At 41.3% G+C, this 23351-nt stretch overlaps 1 protein-coding gene across 1 annotated transcript in view; it reads right to left on the bottom strand.

The window, feature by feature from the left end:
- Positions 1-23351, bottom strand: part of LOC137393449 (protein wntless homolog) — a 50920-nt gene that overhangs the window by 22911 nt on the left and 4658 nt on the right. The window contains exons 4-5 of the mRNA XM_068080002.1: positions 18949-19087; positions 14967-15100 (exon numbers count right to left, since the gene is read on the bottom strand). Coding sequence (XP_067936103.1) covers positions 14967-15100; positions 18949-19087 — 273 coding nt within the window. The remainder of the gene's footprint in view (positions 1-14966; positions 15101-18948; positions 19088-23351) is intronic.

The following is a 23351-nucleotide window of genomic DNA, read 5'->3' as shown; positions in this document are numbered from 1 at the left end:
GTGAATGACTGACAAGAATGGTCAAGGTGAATGACTGACAAGAATGGCCAAGGTGAATGACTGACAAGAATGGTCAAGGTGAATGACTGACAAGAATGGCCAAGATGAATGACTGACAATGGCTAAGGTGAATGACTGACAAGAATGGCCAAGATGAATGACTGACAATGGCCAAGGTGAATGACTGACAAGAATGGTCAAGGTGAATGACTGACAAGAATGGCCAAGGTGAATGGGTGACAAGAATGGCCAAGGTGAATGGGTGACAAGAATGGTCAAGGTGAATGACTGACAAGAATGGCCAAGGTGAATGACTGACAAGAATGGCCAAGGTGAATGACTGATAAGAATGGCCAAGGCGAATGACTGAGAAGAATGGCCAAGGTGAATGACTGACAAGAATGGTCAAGGTGAATGAGTGACAAGAATGGTCAAGGTGAATGAGTGACAAGAATGGCCAAGATGAATGACTGACAAGAATGGTCAAGGTGAATGACTGACAAGAATGGTCAAGGTGAATGACTGACAAGAATGGTCAAGGTGAATGACTGACAAGAATGGCCAAGGTGAATGGGTGACAAGAATGGTCAAGGTGAATGACTGACAAGAATGGTCAAGGTGAATGGGTGACAAGAATGGCCAAGGTGAATGGGTGACAAGAATGGTCAAGGTGAATGAGTGACAAGAATGGTCAAGGTGAATGACTGACAAGAATGGCCAAGGTGAATGGGTGACAAGAATGGTCAAGGTGAATGACTGACAAGAATGGTCAAGGTGAATGACTGACAAGAATGGCCAAGATGAATGACTGACAAGAATGGCCAAGGTGAATGACTGACAAGAATGGCCAAGGTGAATGACTGACAAGAATGGCCAAGGTGAATGACTGATAAGAATGGCCAAGGCGAATGACTGAGAAGAATGGCCAAGGTGAATGACTGACAAGAATGGTCAAGGTGAATGAGTGACAAGAATGGTCAAGGTGAATGAGTGACAAGAATGGCCAAGATGAATGACTGACAAGAATGGCCAAGATGAATGACTGACAATGGCCAAGGTGAATGACTGACAAGAATGGTCAAGGTGAATGACTGACAAGAATGGCCAAGGTGAATGGGTGACAAGAATGGTCAAGGTGAATGGGTGACAAGAATGGTCAAGGTGAATGACTGACAAGAATGGCCAAGGTGAATGACTGACAAGAATGGCCAAGGTGAATGACTGATAAGAATGGCCAAGGCGAATGACTGAGAAGAATGGCCAAGGTGAATGACTGACAAGAATGGTCAAGGTGAATGAGTGACAAGAATGGTCAAGGTGAATGACTGACAAGAATGGCCAAGGTGAATGACTGACAAGAATGGTCAAGGTGAATGACTGACAAGAATGGTCAAGGTGAATGGGTGACAAGAATGGCCAAGGTGAATGGGTGACAAGAATGGTCAAGGTGAATGAGTGACAAGAATGGTCAAGGTGAATGACTGACAAGAATGGCCAAGATGAATGAGTGACAAGAATGGCCAAGGTGAATGACTGACAAGAATGGTCAAGGTGAATGACTGACAAGAATGGCCAAGGTGAATGGGTGACAAGAATGGTCAAGGTGAATGACTGACAAGAATGGTCAAGGTGAATGACTGACAAGAATGGCCAAGATGAATGACTGACAAGAATGGCCAAGGTGAATGACTGACAAGAATGGCCAAGGTGAAGGACTGACAAGAATGGTCAAGGTGAATGAGTGACAAGAATGGTCAAGGTGAATGACTGACAAGAATGGCCAAGGTGAATGGGTGACAAGAATGGTCAAGGTGAATGACTGACAAGAATGGTCAAGGTGAATGACTGACAAGAATGGCCAAGGTGAATGACTGACAAGAATGGTCAAGGTGAATGACTGATAAGAATGGCCAAGGCGAATGACTGAGAAGAATGGCCAAGGTGAATGACTGACAAGAATGGTCAAGGTGAATGAGTGACAAGAATGGTCAAGGTGAATGAGTGACAAGAATGGCCAAGATGAATGACTGACAAGAATGGCCAAGATGAATGACTGACAATGGCCAAGGTGAATGACTGACAAGAATGGTCAAGGTGAATGACTGACAAGAATGGCCAAGGTGAATGGGTGACAAGAATGGCTAAGGTGAATGGGTGACAAGAATGGTCAAGGTGAATGACTGACAAGAATGGCCAAGGTGAATGACTGACAAGAATGGCCAAGGTGAATGACTGATAAGAATGGCCAAGGCGAATGACTGAGAAGAATGGCCAAGGTGAATGACTGACAAGAATGGTCAAGGTGAATGAGTGACAAGAATGGCCAAGGTGAATGGGTGACAAGAATGGTCAAGGTGAATGACTGACAAGAATGGCCAAGGTGAATGACTGACAAGAATGGCCAAGGTGAATGACTGACAAGAATGGCCAAGGCGAATGACTGAGAAGAATGGCCAAGGTGAATGACTGACAAGAATGGTCAAGGTGAATGAGTGACAAGAATGGTCAAGGTGAATGACTGACAAGAATGGCCAAGATGAATGACTGACAAGAATGGCCAAGATGAATGACTGACAAGAATGGCCAAGGTGAATGACTGACAAGAATGGCCAAGGTGAATGGGTGACAAGAATGGTCAAGGTGAATGACTGACAAGAATGGTCAAGGTGAATGGGTGACAAGAATGGCCAAGGTGAATGGGTGACAAGAATGGTCAAGGTGAATGAGTGACAAGAATGGTCAAGGTGAATGACTGACAAGAATGGCCAAGATGAATGAGTGACAAGAATGGCCAAGGTGAATGACTGACAAGAATGGTCAAGGTGAATGACTGACAAGAATGGCCAAGGTGAATGGGTGACAAGAATGGTCAAGGTGAATGACTGACAAGAATGGTCAAGGTGAATGACTGACAAGAATGGTCAAGGTGAATGAGTGACAAGAATGGCCAAGGTGAATGAGTGACAAGAATGGTCAAGGTGAATGAGTGACAAGAATGGCCAAGGTGAATGAGTGACAAGAATGGCCAAGGTAAATGACTGATAAGAATGGCCAAGGTGAATGACTGACAAGAATGGTCAAGGTGAATGGGTGACAAGAATGGCCAAGGTGAATGAGTGACAAGAATGGCCAAGGTGAACGAGTGACAAGAATGGCCAAGGTGAATGAGTGACAAGAATGGTCAAGGTGAATGGGTGACAAGAATGGCCAAGGTGAATGAGTGACAAGAATGGTCAAGATGAATGACTGACAAGAATGGCCAAGGTGAATGACTGATAAGAATGGCCAAGGTGAATGACTGACAAGAATGGTCAAGGTGAATGGGTGACAAGAATGGTCAAGGTGAATGAGTGACAAGAATGGCCAAGGTGAATGGGTGACAAGAATGGCCAAGGTGAATGAGTGACAAGAATGGTCAAGATGAATGACTGACAAGAATGGCCAAGGTGAATGACTGACAAGAATGGTCAAGGTGAATGAGTGACAAGAATGGCCAAGGTGAATGAGTGACAAGAATGGTCAAGATGAATGACTGACAAGAATGGCCAAGGTGAATGACTGACAAGAATGGTCAAGGTGAATGAGTGACAAGAATGGCCAAGGTGAATGAGTGACAAGAATGGTCAAGGTGAATGAGTGACAAGAATGGCCAAGGTGAATGAGTGACAAGAATGGCCAAGGTAAATGACTGATAAGAATGGCCAAGGTGAATGACTGACAAGAATGGTCAAGGTGAATGGGTGACAAGAATGGTCAAGGTGAATGAGTGACAAGAATGGCCAAGGTGAATGAGTGACAAGAATGGCCAAGGTGAATGAGTGACAATGGTCAAGGTGAATGGGTGACAAGAATGGCCAAGGTGAATGAGTGACAAGAATGGTCAAGATGAATGACTGACAAGAATGGTCAAGGCGAATGACTGAGAAGAATGGCCAAGATGAATGACTGACAAGAATGGCCAAGGTGAATGAGTGACAAGAATGGTCAAGGTGAATGGGTGACAAGAATGGTCAAGGTGAATGAGTGACAAAAATGGCCAAGGTGAATGAGTGACAAGAATGGTCAAGGTGAATGGGTGACAAGAATGGCCAAGGTGAATGACTGACAAGAATGGTCAAGGTGAATGACTGACAAGAATGGCCAAGATGAATGACTGACAATGGCCAAGGTGAATGACTGACAAGAATGGCCAAGATGAATGACTGACAATGGCCAAGGTGAATGACTGACAAGAATGGTCAAGGTGAATGACTGACAAGAATGGCCAAGGTGAATGACTGACAAGAATGGTCAAGGTGAATGACTGACAAGAATGGCCAAGATGAATGACTGACAATGGCTAAGGTGAATGACTGACAAGAATGGCCAAGATGAATGACTGACAATGGCCAAGGTGAATGACTGACAAGAATGGTCAAGGTGAATGACTGACAAGAATGGCCAAGGTGAATGGGTGACAAGAATGGCCAAGGTGAATGGGTGACAAGAATGGTCAAGGTGAATGACTGACAAGAATGGCCAAGGTGAATGACTGACAAGAATGGCCAAGGTGAATGACTGATAAGAATGGCCAAGGCGAATGACTGAGAAGAATGGCCAAGGTGAATGACTGACAAGAATGGTCAAGGTGAATGAGTGACAAGAATGGTCAAGGTGAATGAGTGACAAGAATGGCCAAGATGAATGACTGACAAGAATGGTCAAGGTGAATGACTGACAAGAATGGTCAAGGTGAATGACTGACAAGAATGGTCAAGGTGAATGACTGACAAGAATGGCCAAGGTGAATGGGTGACAAGAATGGTCAAGGTGAATGACTGACAAGAATGGTCAAGGTGAATGGGTGACAAGAATGGCCAAGGTGAATGGGTGACAAGAATGGTCAAGGTGAATGAGTGACAAGAATGGTCAAGGTGAATGACTGACAAGAATGGCCAAGGTGAATGGGTGACAAGAATGGTCAAGGTGAATGACTGACAAGAATGGTCAAGGTGAATGACTGACAAGAATGGCCAAGATGAATGACTGACAAGAATGGCCAAGGTGAATGACTGACAAGAATGGCCAAGGTGAATGACTGACAAGAATGGCCAAGGTGAATGACTGATAAGAATGGCCAAGGCGAATGACTGAGAAGAATGGCCAAGGTGAATGACTGACAAGAATGGTCAAGGTGAATGAGTGACAAGAATGGTCAAGGTGAATGAGTGACAAGAATGGCCAAGATGAATGACTGACAAGAATGGCCAAGATGAATGACTGACAATGGCCAAGGTGAATGACTGACAAGAATGGTCAAGGTGAATGACTGACAAGAATGGCCAAGGTGAATGGGTGACAAGAATGGCCAAGGTGAATGGGTGACAAGAATGGTCAAGGTGAATGACTGACAAGAATGGCCAAGGTGAATGACTGACAAGAATGGCCAAGGTGAATGACTGATAAGAATGGCCAAGGCGAATGACTGAGAAGAATGGCCAAGGTGAATGACTGACAAGAATGGTCAAGGTGAATGAGTGACAAGAATGGTCAAGGTGAATGACTGACAAGAATGGCCAAGGTGAATGACTGACAAGAATGGTCAAGGTGAATGACTGACAAGAATGGTCAAGGTGAATGGGTGACAAGAATGGCCAAGGTGAATGGGTGACAAGAATGGTCAAGGTGAATGAGTGACAAGAATGGTCAAGGTGAATGACTGACAAGAATGGCCAAGATGAATGAGTGACAAGAATGGCCAAGGTGAATGACTGACAAGAATGGTCAAGGTGAATGACTGACAAGAATGGCCAAGGTGAATGGGTGACAAGAATGGTCAAGGTGAATGACTGACAAGAATGGTCAAGGTGAATGACTGACAAGAATGGCCAAGATGAATGACTGACAAGAATGGCCAAGGTGAATGACTGACAAGAATGGCCAAGGTGAAGGACTGACAAGAATGGTCAAGGTGAATGAGTGACAAGAATGGTCAAGGTGAATGACTGACAAGAATGGCCAAGGTGAATGGGTGACAAGAATGGTCAAGGTGAATGACTGACAAGAATGGTCAAGGTGAATGACTGACAAGAATGGCCAAGGTGAATGACTGACAAGAATGGTCAAGGTGAATGACTGATAAGAATGGCCAAGGCGAATGACTGAGAAGAATGGCCAAGGTGAATGACTGACAAGAATGGTCAAGGTGAATGAGTGACAAGAATGGTCAAGGTGAATGAGTGACAAGAATGGCCAAGATGAATGACTGACAAGAATGGCCAAGATGAATGACTGACAATGGCCAAGGTGAATGACTGACAAGAATGGTCAAGGTGAATGACTGACAAGAATGGCCAAGGTGAATGGGTGACAAGAATGGCTAAGGTGAATGGGTGACAAGAATGGTCAAGGTGAATGACTGACAAGAATGGCCAAGGTGAATGACTGACAAGAATGGCCAAGGTGAATGACTGATAAGAATGGCCAAGGCGAATGACTGAGAAGAATGGCCAAGGTGAATGACTGACAAGAATGGTCAAGGTGAATGAGTGACAAGAATGGCCAAGGTGAATGGGTGACAAGAATGGTCAAGGTGAATGACTGACAAGAATGGCCAAGGTGAATGACTGACAAGAATGGCCAAGGTGAATGACTGACAAGAATGGCCAAGGCGAATGACTGAGAAGAATGGCCAAGGTGAATGACTGACAAGAATGGTCAAGGTGAATGAGTGACAAGAATGGTCAAGGTGAATGACTGACAAGAATGGCCAAGATGAATGACTGACAAGAATGGCCAAGATGAATGACTGACAAGAATGGCCAAGGTGAATGACTGACAAGAATGGCCAAGGTGAATGGGTGACAAGAATGGTCAAGGTGAATGACTGACAAGAATGGTCAAGGTGAATGGGTGACAAGAATGGCCAAGGTGAATGGGTGACAAGAATGGTCAAGGTGAATGAGTGACAAGAATGGTCAAGGTGAATGACTGACAAGAATGGCCAAGATGAATGAGTGACAAGAATGGCCAAGGTGAATGACTGACAAGAATGGTCAAGGTGAATGACTGACAAGAATGGCCAAGGTGAATGGGTGACAAGAATGGTCAAGGTGAATGACTGACAAGAATGGTCAAGGTGAATGACTGACAAGAATGGCCAAGATGAATGACTGACAAGAATGGCCAAGGTGAATGACTGACAAGAATGGCCAAGGTGAAGGACTGACAAGAATGGCCAAGGTGAATGACTGACAAGAATGGTCAAGGTGAATGACTGACAAGAATGGTCAAGGTGAATGAGTGACAAGAATGGCCAAGGTGAATGGGTGACAAGAATGGTCAAGGTGAATGACTGACAAGAATGGCCAAGGTGAATGACTGACAAGAATGGCCAAGGTGAATGACTGATAAGAATGGCCAAGGCGAATGACTGAGAAGAATGGCCAAGATGAATGACTGACAAGAATGGTCAAGGTGAATGAGTGACAAGAATGGTCAAGGTGAATGACTGACAAGAATGGCCAAGATGAATGACTGACAAGAATGGCCAAGATGAATGACTGACAAGAATGGCCAAGGTGAATGACTGACAAGAATGGCCAAGGTGAATGGGTGACAAGAATGGTCAAGGTGAATGACTGACAAGAATGGTCAAGGTGAATGGGTGACAAGAATGGCCAAGGTGAATGGGTGACAAGAATGGTCAAGGTGAATGAGTGACAAGAATGGTCAAGGTGAATGACTGACAAGAATGGCCAAGATGAATGAGTGACAAGAATGGCCAAGGTGAATGACTGACAAGAATGGTCAAGGTGAATGACTGACAAGAATGGCCAAGGTGAATGGGTGACAAGAATGGTCAAGGTGAATGACTGACAAGAATGGTCAAGGTGAATGACTGACAAGAATGGCCAAGATGAATGACTGACAAGAATGGCCAAGGTGAATGACTGACAAGAATGGCCAAGGTGAAGGACTGACAAGAATGGCCAAGGTGAATGACTGACAAGAATGGTCAAGGTGAATGACTGACAAGAATGGCCAAGGTGAATGACTGACAAGAATGGCCAAGGTGAATGACTGACAAGAATGGCCAAGGTGAATGACTGACAAGAATGGCCAAGGTGAATGACTGACAAGAATGGCCAAGGTGAATGAGTGACAACAATGGTCAAGGTGAATGACTGACAAGAATGGCCAAGGTGAATGACTGACAAGAATGGCCAAGGTGAATGACTGACAAGAATGGTCAAGGTGAATGACTGACAAGAATGGCCAAGGCGAATGACTGAGAAGAATGGCCAAGGTGAATGACTGAGAAGAATGGTTAAGGTGAATGGGTGACAAGAATGGCCAAGGTGAATGAGTGACAACAATGGTCAAGGTGAATGACTGACAAGAATGGCCAAGGTGAATGAGTGACAACAATGGTCAAGGTGAATGACTGACAAGAATGGCCAAGGTGAATGACTGACAAGAATGGCCAAGGTGAATGACTGACAAGAATGGTCAAGGTGAATGACTGACAAGAATGGTCAAGGTGAATGAGTGACAAGAATGGTCAAGGTGAATGAGTGACAAGAATGGCCAAGATGAATGACTGACAAGAATGGCCAAGATGAATGACTGACAATGGCCAAGGTGAATGACTGACAAGAATGGTCAAGGTGAATGACTGACAAGAATGGCCAAGGTGAATGGGTGACAAGAATGGCCAAGGTGAATGGGTGACAAGAATGGTCAAGGTGAATGACTGACAAGAATGGTCAAGGTGAATGGGTGACAAGAATGGCCAAGGTGAATGGGTGACAAGAATGGTCAAGGTGAATGACTGACAAGAATGGTCAAGGTGAATGACTGACAAGAATGGCCAAGGTGAATGACTGACAAGAATGGCCAAGGTGAATGAGTGACAAGAATGGCCAAGGTGAATGACTGACAAGAATGGCCAAGGTGAATGACTGACAAGAATGGCCAAGGTGAATGACTGACAAGAATGGTCAAGGTGAATGACTGACAAGAATGGCCAAGGTGAATGACTGACAAGAATGGCCAAGGTGAATGACTGATAAGAATGGCCAAGGCGAATGACTGAGAAGAATGGCCAAGGTGAATGACTGACAAGAATGGTCAAGGTGAATGAGTGACAAGAATGGCCAAGGTGAATGGGTGACAAGAATGGTCAAGGTGAATGACTGACAAGAATGGCCAAGGTGAATGACTGACAAGAATGGCCAAGGTGAATGACTGATAAGAATGGCCAAGGTGAATGGGTGACAAGAATGGTCAAGGTGAATGACTGACAAGAATGGTCAAGGTGAATGGGTGACAAGAATGGCCAAGGTGAATGGGTGACAAGAATGGTCAAGGTGAATGAGTGACAAGAATGGTCAAGGTGAATGACTGACAAGAATGGCCAAGATGAATGAGTGACAAGAATGGCCAAGGTGAATGACTGACAAGAATGGTCAAGGTGAATGACTGACAAGAATGGCCAAGGTGAATGGGTGACAAGAATGGTCAAGGTGAATGACTGACAAGAATGGTCAAGGTGAATGACTGACAAGAATGGCCAAGATGAATGACTGACAAGAATGGCCAAGGTGAATGACTGACAAGAATGGCCAAGGTGAAGGACTGACAAGAATGGCCAAGGTGAATGACTGACAAGAATGGTCAAGGTGAATAACTGACAAGAATGGCCAAGGTGAATGACTGACAAGAATGGCCAAGGTGAATGACAGACAAGAATGGCCAAGGTGAATGACTGACAAGAATGGCCAAGGTGAATGACTGACAAGAATGGCCAAGGTGAATGAGTGACAACAATGGTCAAGGTGAATGACTGACAAGAATGGCCAAGGTGAATGACTGACAAGAATGGCCAAGGTGAATGACTGACAAGAATGGTCAAGGTGAATGACTGACAAGAATGGCCAAGGCGAATGACTGAGAAGAATGGCCAAGGTGAATGACTGAGAAGAATGGTTAAGGTGAATGGGTGACAAGAATGGCCAAGGTGAATGAGTGACAACAATGGTCAAGGTGAATGACTGACAAGAATGGCCAAGGTGAATGACTGACAAGAATGGCCATGGTGAAGGACTGACAAGAATGGCCAAGGTGAATGACTGACAAGAATGGTCAAGGTGAATGACTGACAAGAATGGCCAAGGTGAATGACTGACAAGAATGGCCAAGGTGAATGACTGACAAGAATGGCCAAGGTGAATGACTGACAAGAATGGCCAAGGTGAATGACTGACAAGAATGGCCAAGGTGAATGAGTGACAACAATGGTCAAGGTGAATGACTGACAAGAATGGCCAAGGTGAATGACTGACAAGAATGGCCAAGGTGAATGACTGACAAGAATGGTCAAGGTGAATGACTGACAAGAATGGCCAAGGCGAATGACTGAGAAGAATGGCCAAGGTGAATGACTGAGAAGAATGGTTAAGGTGAATGGGTAACAAGAATGGCCAAGGTGAATGAGTGACAACAATGGTCAAGATGAATGACTGACAAGAATGGCCAAGGCGAATGACTGAGAAGAATGGGAAAGATGAATGACTGACAAAAATGGTCAAGGTGAATGGGTGACAAGAATGGCCAAGGTGAATGAGTGACAAGAATGGCCAAGGTGAATGACTGACAAGAATGGCCAAGGTGAATGACTGACAAGAATGGTCAAGGTGAATGACTGACAAGAATGGCCAAGGTGAATGACTGACAAGAATGGCCAAGGTGAATGAGTGACAAGAATGGTCAAGATGAATGAGTGACAAGAATGGCCAAGGCGAATGACTGAGAAGAATGGCCAAGATGAATGACTGACAAGAATGGCCAAGGTGAATGACTGACAAGAATGGTCAAGGTGAATGACTGACAAAAATGGCCAAGGTGAATGACTGACAATGGTCAAGGTGAATGGGTGACAAGAATGGTCAAGGTGAATGGGTGACAAGAATGGTCAAGGTGAATGAGTGACAAGAATGGCCAAGGTGAATGGGTGACAAGAATGGCCAAGGTGAATGATTGAGAAGAATGGCCAAGGTGAATGATTGAGAAGAATGGCCAAGGTGAATAACTCACAAGAATGGTCAAGGTGAATGACCTAAAAACAACAAGTTAATTACCGTACTTTTCGGACTATTAGCCGCTACTTTTTTCTGATGTTTTGAGCCATGCGGCTTATACAAGGGTGCGGCTATTGTGTGGTTTTTTCTTTCACCATTAGGGCGCATTAACCGGAATTAGAATCAAGGCTAAAGAAAATTTACGCAAATAAGCAGACTTTTCTTTTTTATTAAGCTAGCAAATATATCAGGATTATAAATAAATAAAGCATTATGGGACCCAAACGAAGAAGTTGTTATGAAGCAAGTTTCAAGCTGAAGGCCATCGATCTTGTTATACATGAAGGCAACCGTGCGGCTGCACGCAAGTTTGACATCAATGAATGTATGGTGAGACGCTGGAGGTGGCGGCATGAAGAGCTCATGCGATGCCAAAGGTCAAGGAAAGTATCAGAGGACATAAAAGCAGATGGCCTGAACTCAAAAATGTCCTGGAGAACTGGGTAAACATTCAGAGAGCAGATGGCAGAGGTGTATCCACCGTTCAGATACGATTTAAAGTCCAAACAATAGCGCGCGAAATGAATATTGAATATTTCAAAGCGGGGCCATCATGGTGCTTCAGATTTATGAGACGTAAAAACCTGTCCATCAGGGCACGGACCACTCTCTGCCAGCAACTTCCCTCTGATTATCACGAAAAGATTACAAACTTTCACACATTCGTTGAAAGTGAGATACAAGAGCACTCCATTGGACTAGACGAGATCATAAACATGGATGAAGTACCACTTACATTTGATCTGCCTCTGACTAGGACGGTTAACAAAACTGGCGAATCATCCGTGTTGCTGAAAACAACTGGCCACGAGAGGGCACACTTCGCATGTGTGCTGGCCTGCGCGGCGCTCGGACGAAAACTTCTGCCTATGGTGATTTTTAAGCGCAAAACTATGCCTAAAGAACAACTACCGATAGGTAGTGGTCAAAGTTAACGCCAAAGGATGGATGATTGAAGGGCTGATGAAGGAATGGTTAAGCGAGTGCTACAGCAAGCGCCTGGGAGGATTTTTTCACAAGAAAAAAGGGCTGCTTGTTTTGGATAGCATGAGGGCGCACATCACTGATTCAGTAAAAGAGGCGATCAAGAAAACAAACTCAATTCCTGGAGGTACAACAAAGTATTTGCAGCCGCTTGACATCAGTGTGAACCGGGCATTTAAAGCAGTACTCCGGGTTGAGTGGGAGACTTGGATGACGAGCGGGGAGAAGTCATTTACAAAAACTGGCCGCATGCGAAAAGCATCATTTTCTGATGTATGTCAGTGGGTCCTAACAGCGTGGAGTTCTGTGAAAGAATCCCCCATCACCAACGGGTTTAGAAAGGCAGGACTGCTTCGTAAACTTTCAGAGCCAACTCCACGGGAGGAAGATAGTGACACCGAGAGTGAGGCAGACGTGGACAGATGTGATGAAGCGCTGATGAGATTGTTTAACTTCGACACTGAAGAAGAAGACTTTATGGGTTTCAGCGAAGATGCTTAATGGGAAGTAAAACTTAATGGTGAAATAAAGTTACCTGTAAGTAAATAAATACTGGGTATTTTCTAGTTCTGCGGCCTATATAAAGGTGTGGCCTATGTATTGTTTAATTTTTTTAAATAGAGCGGGTGTGGCTTATATAAGGGTGCGGCTAATAGTCCGAAAAGTACGGTATTGATGAGGTAGGAGCAAGAATTGTGACAATGCTAATCAGATGCAGTTAAAATGGGAAGAGATTATTTACTGAATATGCTGGATATCAACAAACAATAACCCCATAATACTATTATTGTAAACTCTAGCAATAAGCTTGATTTTAACTTGGTTTTACTTTAGTTAGTATTGCAAGTGCTACATAATTACTCTTTGACGATAAATGTAAAATGTGTATAAAATCAAATACACAGACGAAATATCCCAATATGTGCAATTGTCTTGTTTCTATTTTCACATTTTCTTTCATAGCACTGGCTAATTTAACATCATTCGACCACATGTTGTCTAGTGTTCACGTGCGGTCACATGTTAACCGAATTTGTAAAGTTTATGTACTATTTAGTCTGAAGAAACACCTGTATGTCTATACTAGTATACAAGTGGTAATTGTCTATACTAGTATAGACAATTACCAATTCAAAACTTCGTTGCAGCACATTGACACTTTTATTTATCTGCAGTAAAACAACCTAATGTCCACTCGTGGAAACAAGCAGTGTATAAACGATTACACTGACCTTGCATTAAGTTATTACAAAAATTTTACAAATTTTTGTAAATTTTAAAATCTGAAAAAAATAAATAATTCTTATGATGAAACACAAAGTCTTGTGTCTTCCAAATCTAAAATTCTAGATGTAATAAAAGATATATGGTACTAATTGTATTGACAGATGAAAAAAAGATTAAAAAGGTGGAAGGTTAAGGATAGACCATGCTTAAAAGTAAATTATTACATATCATATGGGGACTATTTTGTTTATCAAAACAACAGTTATTGCCAACGATGCTAATAAATATGCTTAATTTTATGCATAAATCTGAAGAGGAAGAAGTGGACAGGCCTTTGCAAACTTTAATTTTAACCAAATGCTATTTGAAACAATGATAAGACAAATAAACGTTTCGATGTGCTTGTATCTAGATAAAGATCATTAGATTATAGATTTACGGTAAACTTTACATGCATGTTCTTGTTGCAATTTAGTGCAGAAGCTTTCAAGGATTCCAGGTGGCTCGAGTGTATGTTTGTAACTGATGTGATATGAATATAGTGTAACTTCAAGTATGTTTGCAGTTGCTGTGATATGAATATAGCATAACTTAAACCATAACTGTCAAGAACAACTTTTATCGTATTTCCTAGGTAAATCAGACACGCTGATTCCGATTTTGTACTCAAAATAAAGATTAGTCCACAAACTTTCAGAGTAATAAAGGCTTTTTTACAGCGTTTTAATATCGGTCTCGAAAACAACACGATCGGCATAACAAGCTCCGCCCATATATACGTGACGTAACCTAGCTTTTTAGGAACAGAAGTTACGTAGGAAAGTTTAGACCGATTTAGAATAATAGAGATGGGTGTTTTAAAATCCATTATTATCTAAATTCACCCTTAAAAATAATATCAGTCTTTTCTGAAAGGTAGATAAGCTATTTAGCATTGCATATTTAAAAAAGCGCGATAACAACGCTAGCTTGTGATAAAACCGTGCCTTTTTGAGCTCATTTTTCTCGCCGTTCAATCATTTAAACGTCATGTAACAAGCTACGAGCAATTTTAAATAGTTTATATACCTTTCATAAAAAAACTGAAATTATTTTACAGGCTGGACTTAGATAATAATGGGTTTTAAGACACCCATCTCTATTATTCTAAATCGGACTAAACATTCCTAACTTCCGTTCCTGAAAAAGCTAGGTTTCGTCACATATTTATGGGTGGAGCTTGTAATGCCGATTGTGTTGTTTTCAAAATGGATATTGAAACGCTTTAAAAAAGCCTAAATGACTTTGAAGGTTAGCGGAATAATCTTTATTTTGAGTACAAAATCGGAATCAGCGTGTCTGATTTACCTAATAATTACGATAAAAGTTGTTCGTGACAGTTATGGTTTAAAACATATTTGTGCCTCATCCAGCCATGTTAAAAGCCCCATCACTTTCAATACCCCTATTACCAGCCTTGTCTACCCGACAAAATTTGCTCAAACATATAAAAGGTCATATAACAAACTTTTATGAATCTGTAACTACCAGTCTATGAAGAAAGAACTAGCCAATGAAGAGATGTAATCTAATAATTGAATGACTGTGATAACTTCTGACACAGATATGACCTTGGAGGTCTCGGAGAAAACACACCTGCATTGGATCTGTGCAGATTAGCTTGCGGTTCACCGTACTGTTGAAATAAAGTACCCAATTAGAGCTTTTATTACCTTTGCTGCCGTCTCTGTAAGCAACTGCGACTGACATGTTAACTTTAGCCGGGTATTCTGCAAAATAAGATGTTAGTTCTATTATAAAAAAAACCCACTTTTCAAGAAATTTGTTTCTAACATCCCGACATCATTGCAAATATATTAATTTATTTATATATAAATATATTTGCTATGATAATGGGACATTAAAAGTCATATATATATATATTAGCCGGATGCTCGGCATTGCACGGGTTTTAAAAAACGGCTTATAAACAGTAGCAGGTTATGCAGTTGCCTGCCACTTGCCATTAGCCTGGCACATTGCCAATGAATAATTTGTGTACACTACTATCCGTACTGCTAAACTTTCTAATAAGAGCCGTGAGATCAAGCTTCGGTGACATTGCGTAACGCGTATTTTAACTGACATATCGCCCAATGAAGTCAGTGCATCTCGTGTAGCTCAATTGGTAAGATCATCGCCGGGCGCACGAATGGTTCCGAGATCAATTCCTGTACGAAGCAGATAGTTCATTCCTAGATGTTAACAGCTATCAAAATGAACAAATCGAACTACAGGCTTCGAGATGTATATATATATACCATTATGTGAATTGTAGAATAAGAAAAGTACTGTCTGTAGCATGATCATTTGCTCCCTTACTTCAGTTTAGTTGTTGAGCTCTCTATGAGAGGTGCAAAAATAATGGCCTTAGTGCAATGCTCATCCAATTTACGATTTGAGCATTCTTTTGTCACACATTGGCTTTCTTTATGGCTTTCTTAAAGTCAATGAGACAACCTAGTTGTTTCAGGCCAGGAAGTCAACCCTCATTGGCAATGAGAGTGATCTTCCTTTCTTACTCTGGACTGCACTGAAGAGGCTTAAATAGCCAAAACAGTACTGCCTGTAGCATGCGTATATATAGATATCTACTAGCTCAATACCCGGTAATAAAATAATTATCCAATGAATTTGAGTAACTTACCTCATAAGCTAGTAGCTTAAATCCTTACTAAAACAATAGCTGTGTTTGAGGCTAGCTTAATAATCGTTGTTACGTTGATAAATCGTGCTAGTTAATAAGTCTAAGCGCTTTAAGCAAATGTATTTTAACTGATGTAATGAATATCCTCACTATTATTGAGTGGCAAGCTGAAGTGGATGTGTAGTCTAGAGAGGTCTGTAGAATGAGAGGAGAGATAGAATAGAGAGGTCTGTAGGATGAGAGGAGAGATAGAATAGAGAGGTCTGTAGGATGAGAGGAGAGATAGAATAGAGAGGTCTGTAGGATGAGAGGAGAGATAGAATAGAGAGGTCTGTATGATGAGAGGAGAGATAGAATAGAGAGGTCTGTAGGATGAGAGGAGAGATAGAGTAGAGAGGTCTGTAGGATGAGAGGAGAGATAGAGTAGAGAGGTCTGTAGGATGAGAGGAGAGATAGAATAGAGAGCTCTGTAGGATGAGAGGAGAGATAGAATAGAGAGGTCTGTAGGATGAGATGAGAGATAGAGTAGAGAGGTCTGTAGGATGAGAGGAGAGATAGAATAGAGAGGTCTGTAGGATGAGAGGAGAGATAGAATAGAGAGGTCTGTAGGATGAGAGGAGAGATAGAGTAGAGAGGTCTGTAGGATGAGAGGAGAGATAGAGTAGAGAGGTCTGTAGGATGAGAGGAGAGATAGAATAGAGAGGTCTGTAGGATGAGATGAGAGATAGAGTAGAGAGGTCTGTAGGATGAGAGGAGAGATAGAGTAGAGAGGTCTGTAGGATGAGAGAGATAGAATAGAGAGCTCTGTAGGATGAGAGGAGAGATAGAATAGAGAGGTCTGTAGGATGAGATGAGAGATAGAGTAGAGAGGTCTGTAGGATGAGAGGAGAGATAGAATAGAGAGGTCTGTAGGATGAGAGGAGAGATAGAGTAGAGAGGTCTGTAGGATGAGAGGAGAGATAGAGTAGAGAGGTCTGTAGGATGAGAGGAGAGATAGAATAGAGAGGTCTGTAGGATGAGAGGAGAGATAGAGTAGAGAGGTCTGTAGGATGAGAGGAGAGATAGAGTAGAGGTCTGTAGGATGAGAGGAGAGATAGAACAGAGAGGTCTGTAGGATGAGAGGAGAGATAGAGTAGAGAGGTCTGTAGGATGAGAGGAGAGATAGAATAGAGAGGTCTGTAGGATGAGATGAGAGATAGAGTAGAGAGCTCTGTAGGATGAGATGAGAGATAGAGTAGAGAGGTCTGTAGGATGAGAGGAGAGATAGAGTAGAGAGGTCTGTAGGATGAGATGAGAGATAGAGTAGAGAGGTCTGTAGGATGAGAGGAGAGATAGAGTAGAGAGGTCTGTAGGATGAGAGGAGAGATAGAACAGAGAGGTCTGTAGGATGAGAGGAGAGATAGAGTAGAGAGGTCTGTAGGATGAGAGGAGAGAAAGAATAGAGAGGTCTGTAAGATGAGAGGAGAGATAGAGTAGAGAGGTCTGTAGGATGAGATGAGAGATAGAGTAGAGAGGTCTGTAGGATGAGAGGAGAGATAGAGTAGAGAGGTCTGTAGGATGAGAGGAGAGATAGAACAGAGAGGTCTGTAGGATGAGAGGAGAGATAGAATAGAGAGGTCTGTAGGATGAGAGGAGAGATAGAGTAGAGAGGTCTGTAGGATGAGAGGAGAGATAGAGTAGAGAGGTCTGTAGGATGAGAGGAGAGATAGAGTAGAGAGGTCTGTAGGGTGAGAGGAGAGATAGAGTAGAGAGGTCTGTAGGATGAGAGGAGAGATAGAGTAGAGAGGTCTGTAGGATGAGAGGAGAGATAGAACAGAGAGGTCTGTAGGATGAGAGGAGAGATAGAGTAGAGAGGTCTGTAGGATGAGAGGAGAGATAGAGTAGAGAGGTCTGTAGGATGAGAGAGATAGAATAGAGAGCTCTGTAGGATGAGAGGAGAGATAGAATAGAGAGGTCTGTAGGATGAGATGAGAGATAGAGTAGAGAGGTCTGTAGGATGAGAGGAGAGATAGAATAGAGAGGTCTGTAGGATGAGAGGAGAGATAGAACAGAGAGGTCTGTAGGATGAGAGGAGAGATAGAATAGAGAGGTCTGTAGGATGAGAGGAGAGATAGAGTAGAGAGGTCTGTAGGATGAGAGGAGAGATAGAGTAGAGAGGTCTGTAGGATGAGAGGAGAGATAGAGTAGAGAGGTCTGTAGGGTGAGAGGAGAGATAGAGTAGAGAGGTCTGTAGGATGAGAGGAGAGATAGAGTAGGGAGGTCTGTGGGATGACAAAAGAAATATATGGAAAGAATTGGTTGCTTGTGGTAAATCTATGGCTCAGACTAGGTCATTATAGATGAATCCTGGTTTGGTCTTTTTTATGTAACCTGGCCATAACTTCCATCATCCTATCATCAGCAATAGGAAATCTGCATTCTAATTGCTGACTCGCTAACTGCCTTGTTAGGCCGTGTTGCTTCTGGTGGTGGTGCAATAGCTCACGCTGCCGGGCATTATTTAGATATAAATCAACTTCCCAAGTTCAGTTATCACGTGCGCAGTCATTCTTCCTATTTTGCTTACAAATTAGCTTGTTTTTCTTGTGATCCGTAGTTTTAAACAGCTATATGATACAACATAAATGTTTTTCTTTCTGATAAAATTTGATTTCAGCTATGGATTGCTATGTACTAGCAGTGTTTCATGTTATATACATATTTTAGTGAAACATATTATCTGACAATTTATTAAAATTCTTGTAAACTGATGAGGGTGTGAATACTGGAGCATTAGGGTAATATTTTCCATGTGCGAGTTTACCGTATTATTAATTTTTGACTATATTATCATCAGCATTATATGTACCCATTGCTCCTATAGTATCTTATTCAGAGAAGAACCAATCAAAACTAGACGATGCCAATATGATAATTTAAAGTGATACCCACCAAGCTCATTGCCCTCACGGTAGAGAATGTGGAAAGATAGTACTGTCGTATGGTACATAAACCATTTACTCATTTTCAGGTTTTGATTGTCACGACGCAATGGATACTGAAAGCTGAATACTATATCCTCAGCCCTCACCTGCAAACATATTCAGTCAGCAGGTAGAAATAGTATTTCAAGTTTGGCAACCCTGCTATTATGAAATGCACTTACCGGTTGCTATGGTGAGATTAAATTAAAAGCATGTAAACGTAAGTGAAGTGCAAACATAGTCCATTTTGATTTAGTCTAACCAATATTCATTACGAAAGGAGTGTTACGCAGTGATTGCCGTATGGATATAATGATAGGATTAAAAGAAGATGGAGGTCAATAGGGAATGGCTAATTTATGAGAATGTAAAACTATAAGTCAGCTGACTTGAAGAGACTTGAAGGTGCACAAGAACACTGCTAAAGCTGAGAAGCTATTAAAGATGAACTTACACAAATATTTAGTAGATTTCATCAGAAAGTATCAGTATTTTTCTATCATTTACGATTTTTCTTTATATTTGAGGTGATCTGACTGCCAGAATGTTTCAAGATAAAAATTGACAAAACTTGATTGTGGTTAAAATTCTCAAAATAAAAATACTGCCGGAATGACATCATTAGTTGTTATAGTTGACAGTTGATATCGGCTATTATGTTCGAGTTGCAGAGTTACACACCACCATTCTGTCGGTCTCTTCGACACTAGAAATGTCATACCCTAGGACACTTATTTATTCGCGGCATCTAACTTTCGCGTTTTCGCGGTGTCATCCTCTCGCGAAAGTTTCATGTGCGAAACTAAACTATCATAACAAACGAGCGAAAAAGCGAAACTAAATAGCTTTGTTCATTGATACTGTAGAATGGAATTTTATAACGACATTTATTTTAACGTTTTTAACGACCACTATAGCATCGTTAAAATATAAACCAACAAAATAATTTGACTGTCAAAATTTATTACGTTATCATTTTGCAATTAATTAAGATTATTTTTCCATTAAGAATGAATTATAATGATAGGAATTTGATGTCAATGCACACGCATTAGTAGCGTTATCGTTTGCTGGGGACATCAATCAATGCAGTGAGCACCGTGTGTTGAAAGAAAATAAGACATGCACTGACACTCGCAGTACTACACAAGCAGCATGGCTCTGGAAAGGTTTGGATTCATCACTGACACCTCTTCAATAACTTGTAATTTTTTGAGATTCGTTTTGTTTTAAGTGATGTGACTGACGAGACGTTTTTAAATTAAAATAAGCAAAACATGACCGCAGTTGAAACGCTCAGAAAAAAGACATCTTTTTCTTTTGAGCGTTTTAACAAAGATCAATTTTGCGGATTTTATTTTAAGTTCATTCGGAGGCTTTTACGCTTTCGATGGGACATGGCCAAGCGGGTGTTTGATAAAACTTAATCTTCTGCAAACCTTTATAAAAGTCGTTAACAAAAATACTGCCTCTGATGATGATAATAATGATGCCTAAGAACTACTAGAAGTTGATATTTGTCTCTATGGCTTGGAATGAAGTGATATTCTACAGCGATAAAAACCGCGTCCATGGCCGTTGGGCAAACAACTTTTCGAATAAATGATGTTGAGGTCGAGTTATCTAACGGAATTTATCATTGCGTTGGAACTGACCAAACAAATCCGTCTGAGTTGACCTTGTGTTTGAGATGAAATGTTACATTTTATCTGAGGGCGAGTTATCCGAGTTGAACTGTACTTACCGTAAAAAATTCCCAAAAAGTTGGGGCGGCTCAGCCGGCCAGCTGCCCCAGTGAAAACGGGCCTGTTGATAGTCCAAGAAACAAATGGCAGCAAGCGATCAAATTGCATTATCGACCTTGCCCACACCATTCTACCTGCATTTCACAATTACAAACTAGTCGCAAATTGAAATTTTTTTTTATCGGTGAACTGAACCTGAGGAATCTAATTATGTTTGTTCCACTGCATTTATTTCCATATCACTATATTTTCGCACTCATCAGAGCTGCGAAATTAAGTTGCTTCGAAATTTCACTCTGTGATCTACTCACGAAACTAAATACTAGCAAAATATAAGTGTCCTAGGGTAATAGCACTTTCTCTTGATCTGAGCGTTTTAATAAAAATCCTGATAGTCAAATTACCTCAAACATTAAAAACAATAGCAAATGATGGAAAACTCCCGACACTTTGTGATAAAGACTTAAAAATGTGTGAAAGTTCATCATTAAAATGTAAATTTAACAATAATTTAAACCAAACTCATGTTAACACGTAAGCTGTAATGTAGGCCTACTGTACAAACCTATGAGGAAACCTATCAGTTCTTGAATGAAAACGGTTATCTAACTATATGAAACAAAAAGCAGTCTTTTTTTCCATGGTAACTCATGACAGGGTACATTCTGGTTGCCAATATCAGCCATTGCTACATAGAATACTAACGGTTGCTGAGCATGCCAAGTGGAAAGATGTGTTTCCAAGTATTCTTAGCTCACATTAACCAATAGAATGCAAGTAGAGCGACTGGCTCTACCTGCCAAGATAAGTGGGGCGCTATAGAGCAGCTTTGTCAGTGCATGTAGGCAAGTTGTCACACATGATCCTTAGTAAAAGACAAAATTTCAGTAAATTTCAGTTGTAGAAATGGTAAAATATAATTAAACCATGTTACTACAGTGACTAGTTGGGGTGTACTAACAGTTATGCTTAACCATTACAGTAGGAATAAGTCTATATGATATTTATGTACATGACTGGCTTAACCCCGCAGCACCCAGACTGTAAATATTGAGTCGATAGTAAATGTTTCCATTTAATTTGCACCTATATTTTATAACAAAAACAAAATTTGAAGTTTTATATTATTACACTAGTTTATATTATTATCCTATCGATTGTCATTTCCAATTTAATAGTTCTGGTGTGCTAAATAAAAATGTTGCCCCCCCCCACAGATCACATGACTTGTTGTGAACCAATCTAATTTGGTATCCTTGTGTAACTTGAAGATCTGGTTGCGTCAAAAAGATCGATTTAATGAAATTAAGACCAATAAAAGGCTAAAACATCAGCTACAATTTGATGTCATTTTTGTCTTTGTAGACTAACCCTGTTCAGAGATATATGCATTTGAATAAGGCCATAATTTAAAAAGCTCAGATTCCAGCGGGTGCTTCATTTGTGACGTAACGAGTGATACATCTGAAAAGAGTCCACGAGCGATAAATATAAGATCGCTTTATTAGCCAATCATCAGCATGAAATTTTTATATAGGTCATAATAAATATTATCACTCGTAAAACGCGTTGTCTTTAACTCGAAGTTAGGGATTTTACTCAATTGTTAGATCACATCGACATTTACTAAATTAATTAGCATCGTTACTTTAATTAATTACTCGGTCGACACGATATGTTGACCAACTAATACAAATACACGATAAAATATATGCCAATAGAGCCGCGTTGGACTAGACTTTTATCGCGATAGCCGATGTGAATACGAGATATAGAGACAGGTTGTATCACGACACAATGGACATAACCTTGCATCATTTTGGACAAGTCTGGGCATTTTTTGGCCTGAGCGTTTTTACCGCGATCGAATTTTTTCGATTTTAATCTTCAAATATCTTGACAATGAGATAGCCTAACACAACTAACAACATATCAATTAATAGACAAGAAAACTTTTTGTTAAATCAACTCAAATTTGACGCAACCACATCTTTAATGATTACTCATTCTAGCTTAGGTGGAATTTTTTCACTTAAATGCACATTTATGGCAGGACAACTCTACAAAACTGTGGTTACCTATATATAATATAAGTTATTGCAGATTTAAATTTAATAATCTCTTACTCTATGTAAAGTTTTCCTAACTCATGGCCCGCTTTCACAATCTGCTCGTCAGCAACCCACGAGCGAAGCTCGTGTGTTGCTGACGAGCTTTGTGATGCTAAACCTTTGTGATGCTACGTAAACTAAACCTTTGTGACGCTACGTAAACTAAACCTTTGTGACGCTACGTAAACTAAACCTTTGTGACGCTACGTAAACTAAACCTTTGTGATGCTACGTAAACTAAACCTTTGTGACGCTACGTAAACTAAACCTTTGTGACGCTACGTAACAAAAACTTTGAATTTACCTTCAATAAATTTAGCTTACGAAACAAAACCTTTTTTAAACTGATTTGAGGAAAAAGACCGAGTTATGCTGTCCTCGTAAGCGGCCTCTCGCATTTTTGACCATATAGTGGCCATTGAGAACCAGCTTGAGCCAACCGGAAGAAACTTGCTGGAAATGCTGCCAATATCTCAGTTTTCTCGTATGGTGGGGCGTATGTCGAGGCATGACTG

This window comes from Watersipora subatra, chromosome 4 (genome assembly GCF_963576615.1).
Source record: "Watersipora subatra chromosome 4, tzWatSuba1.1, whole genome shotgun sequence".
In the NCBI taxonomy this organism is placed as follows: Eukaryota; Metazoa; Bryozoa; class Gymnolaemata; order Cheilostomatida; family Watersiporidae; genus Watersipora; species Watersipora subatra.
This window is presented reverse-complemented; position numbering and strand designations above follow the sequence as displayed.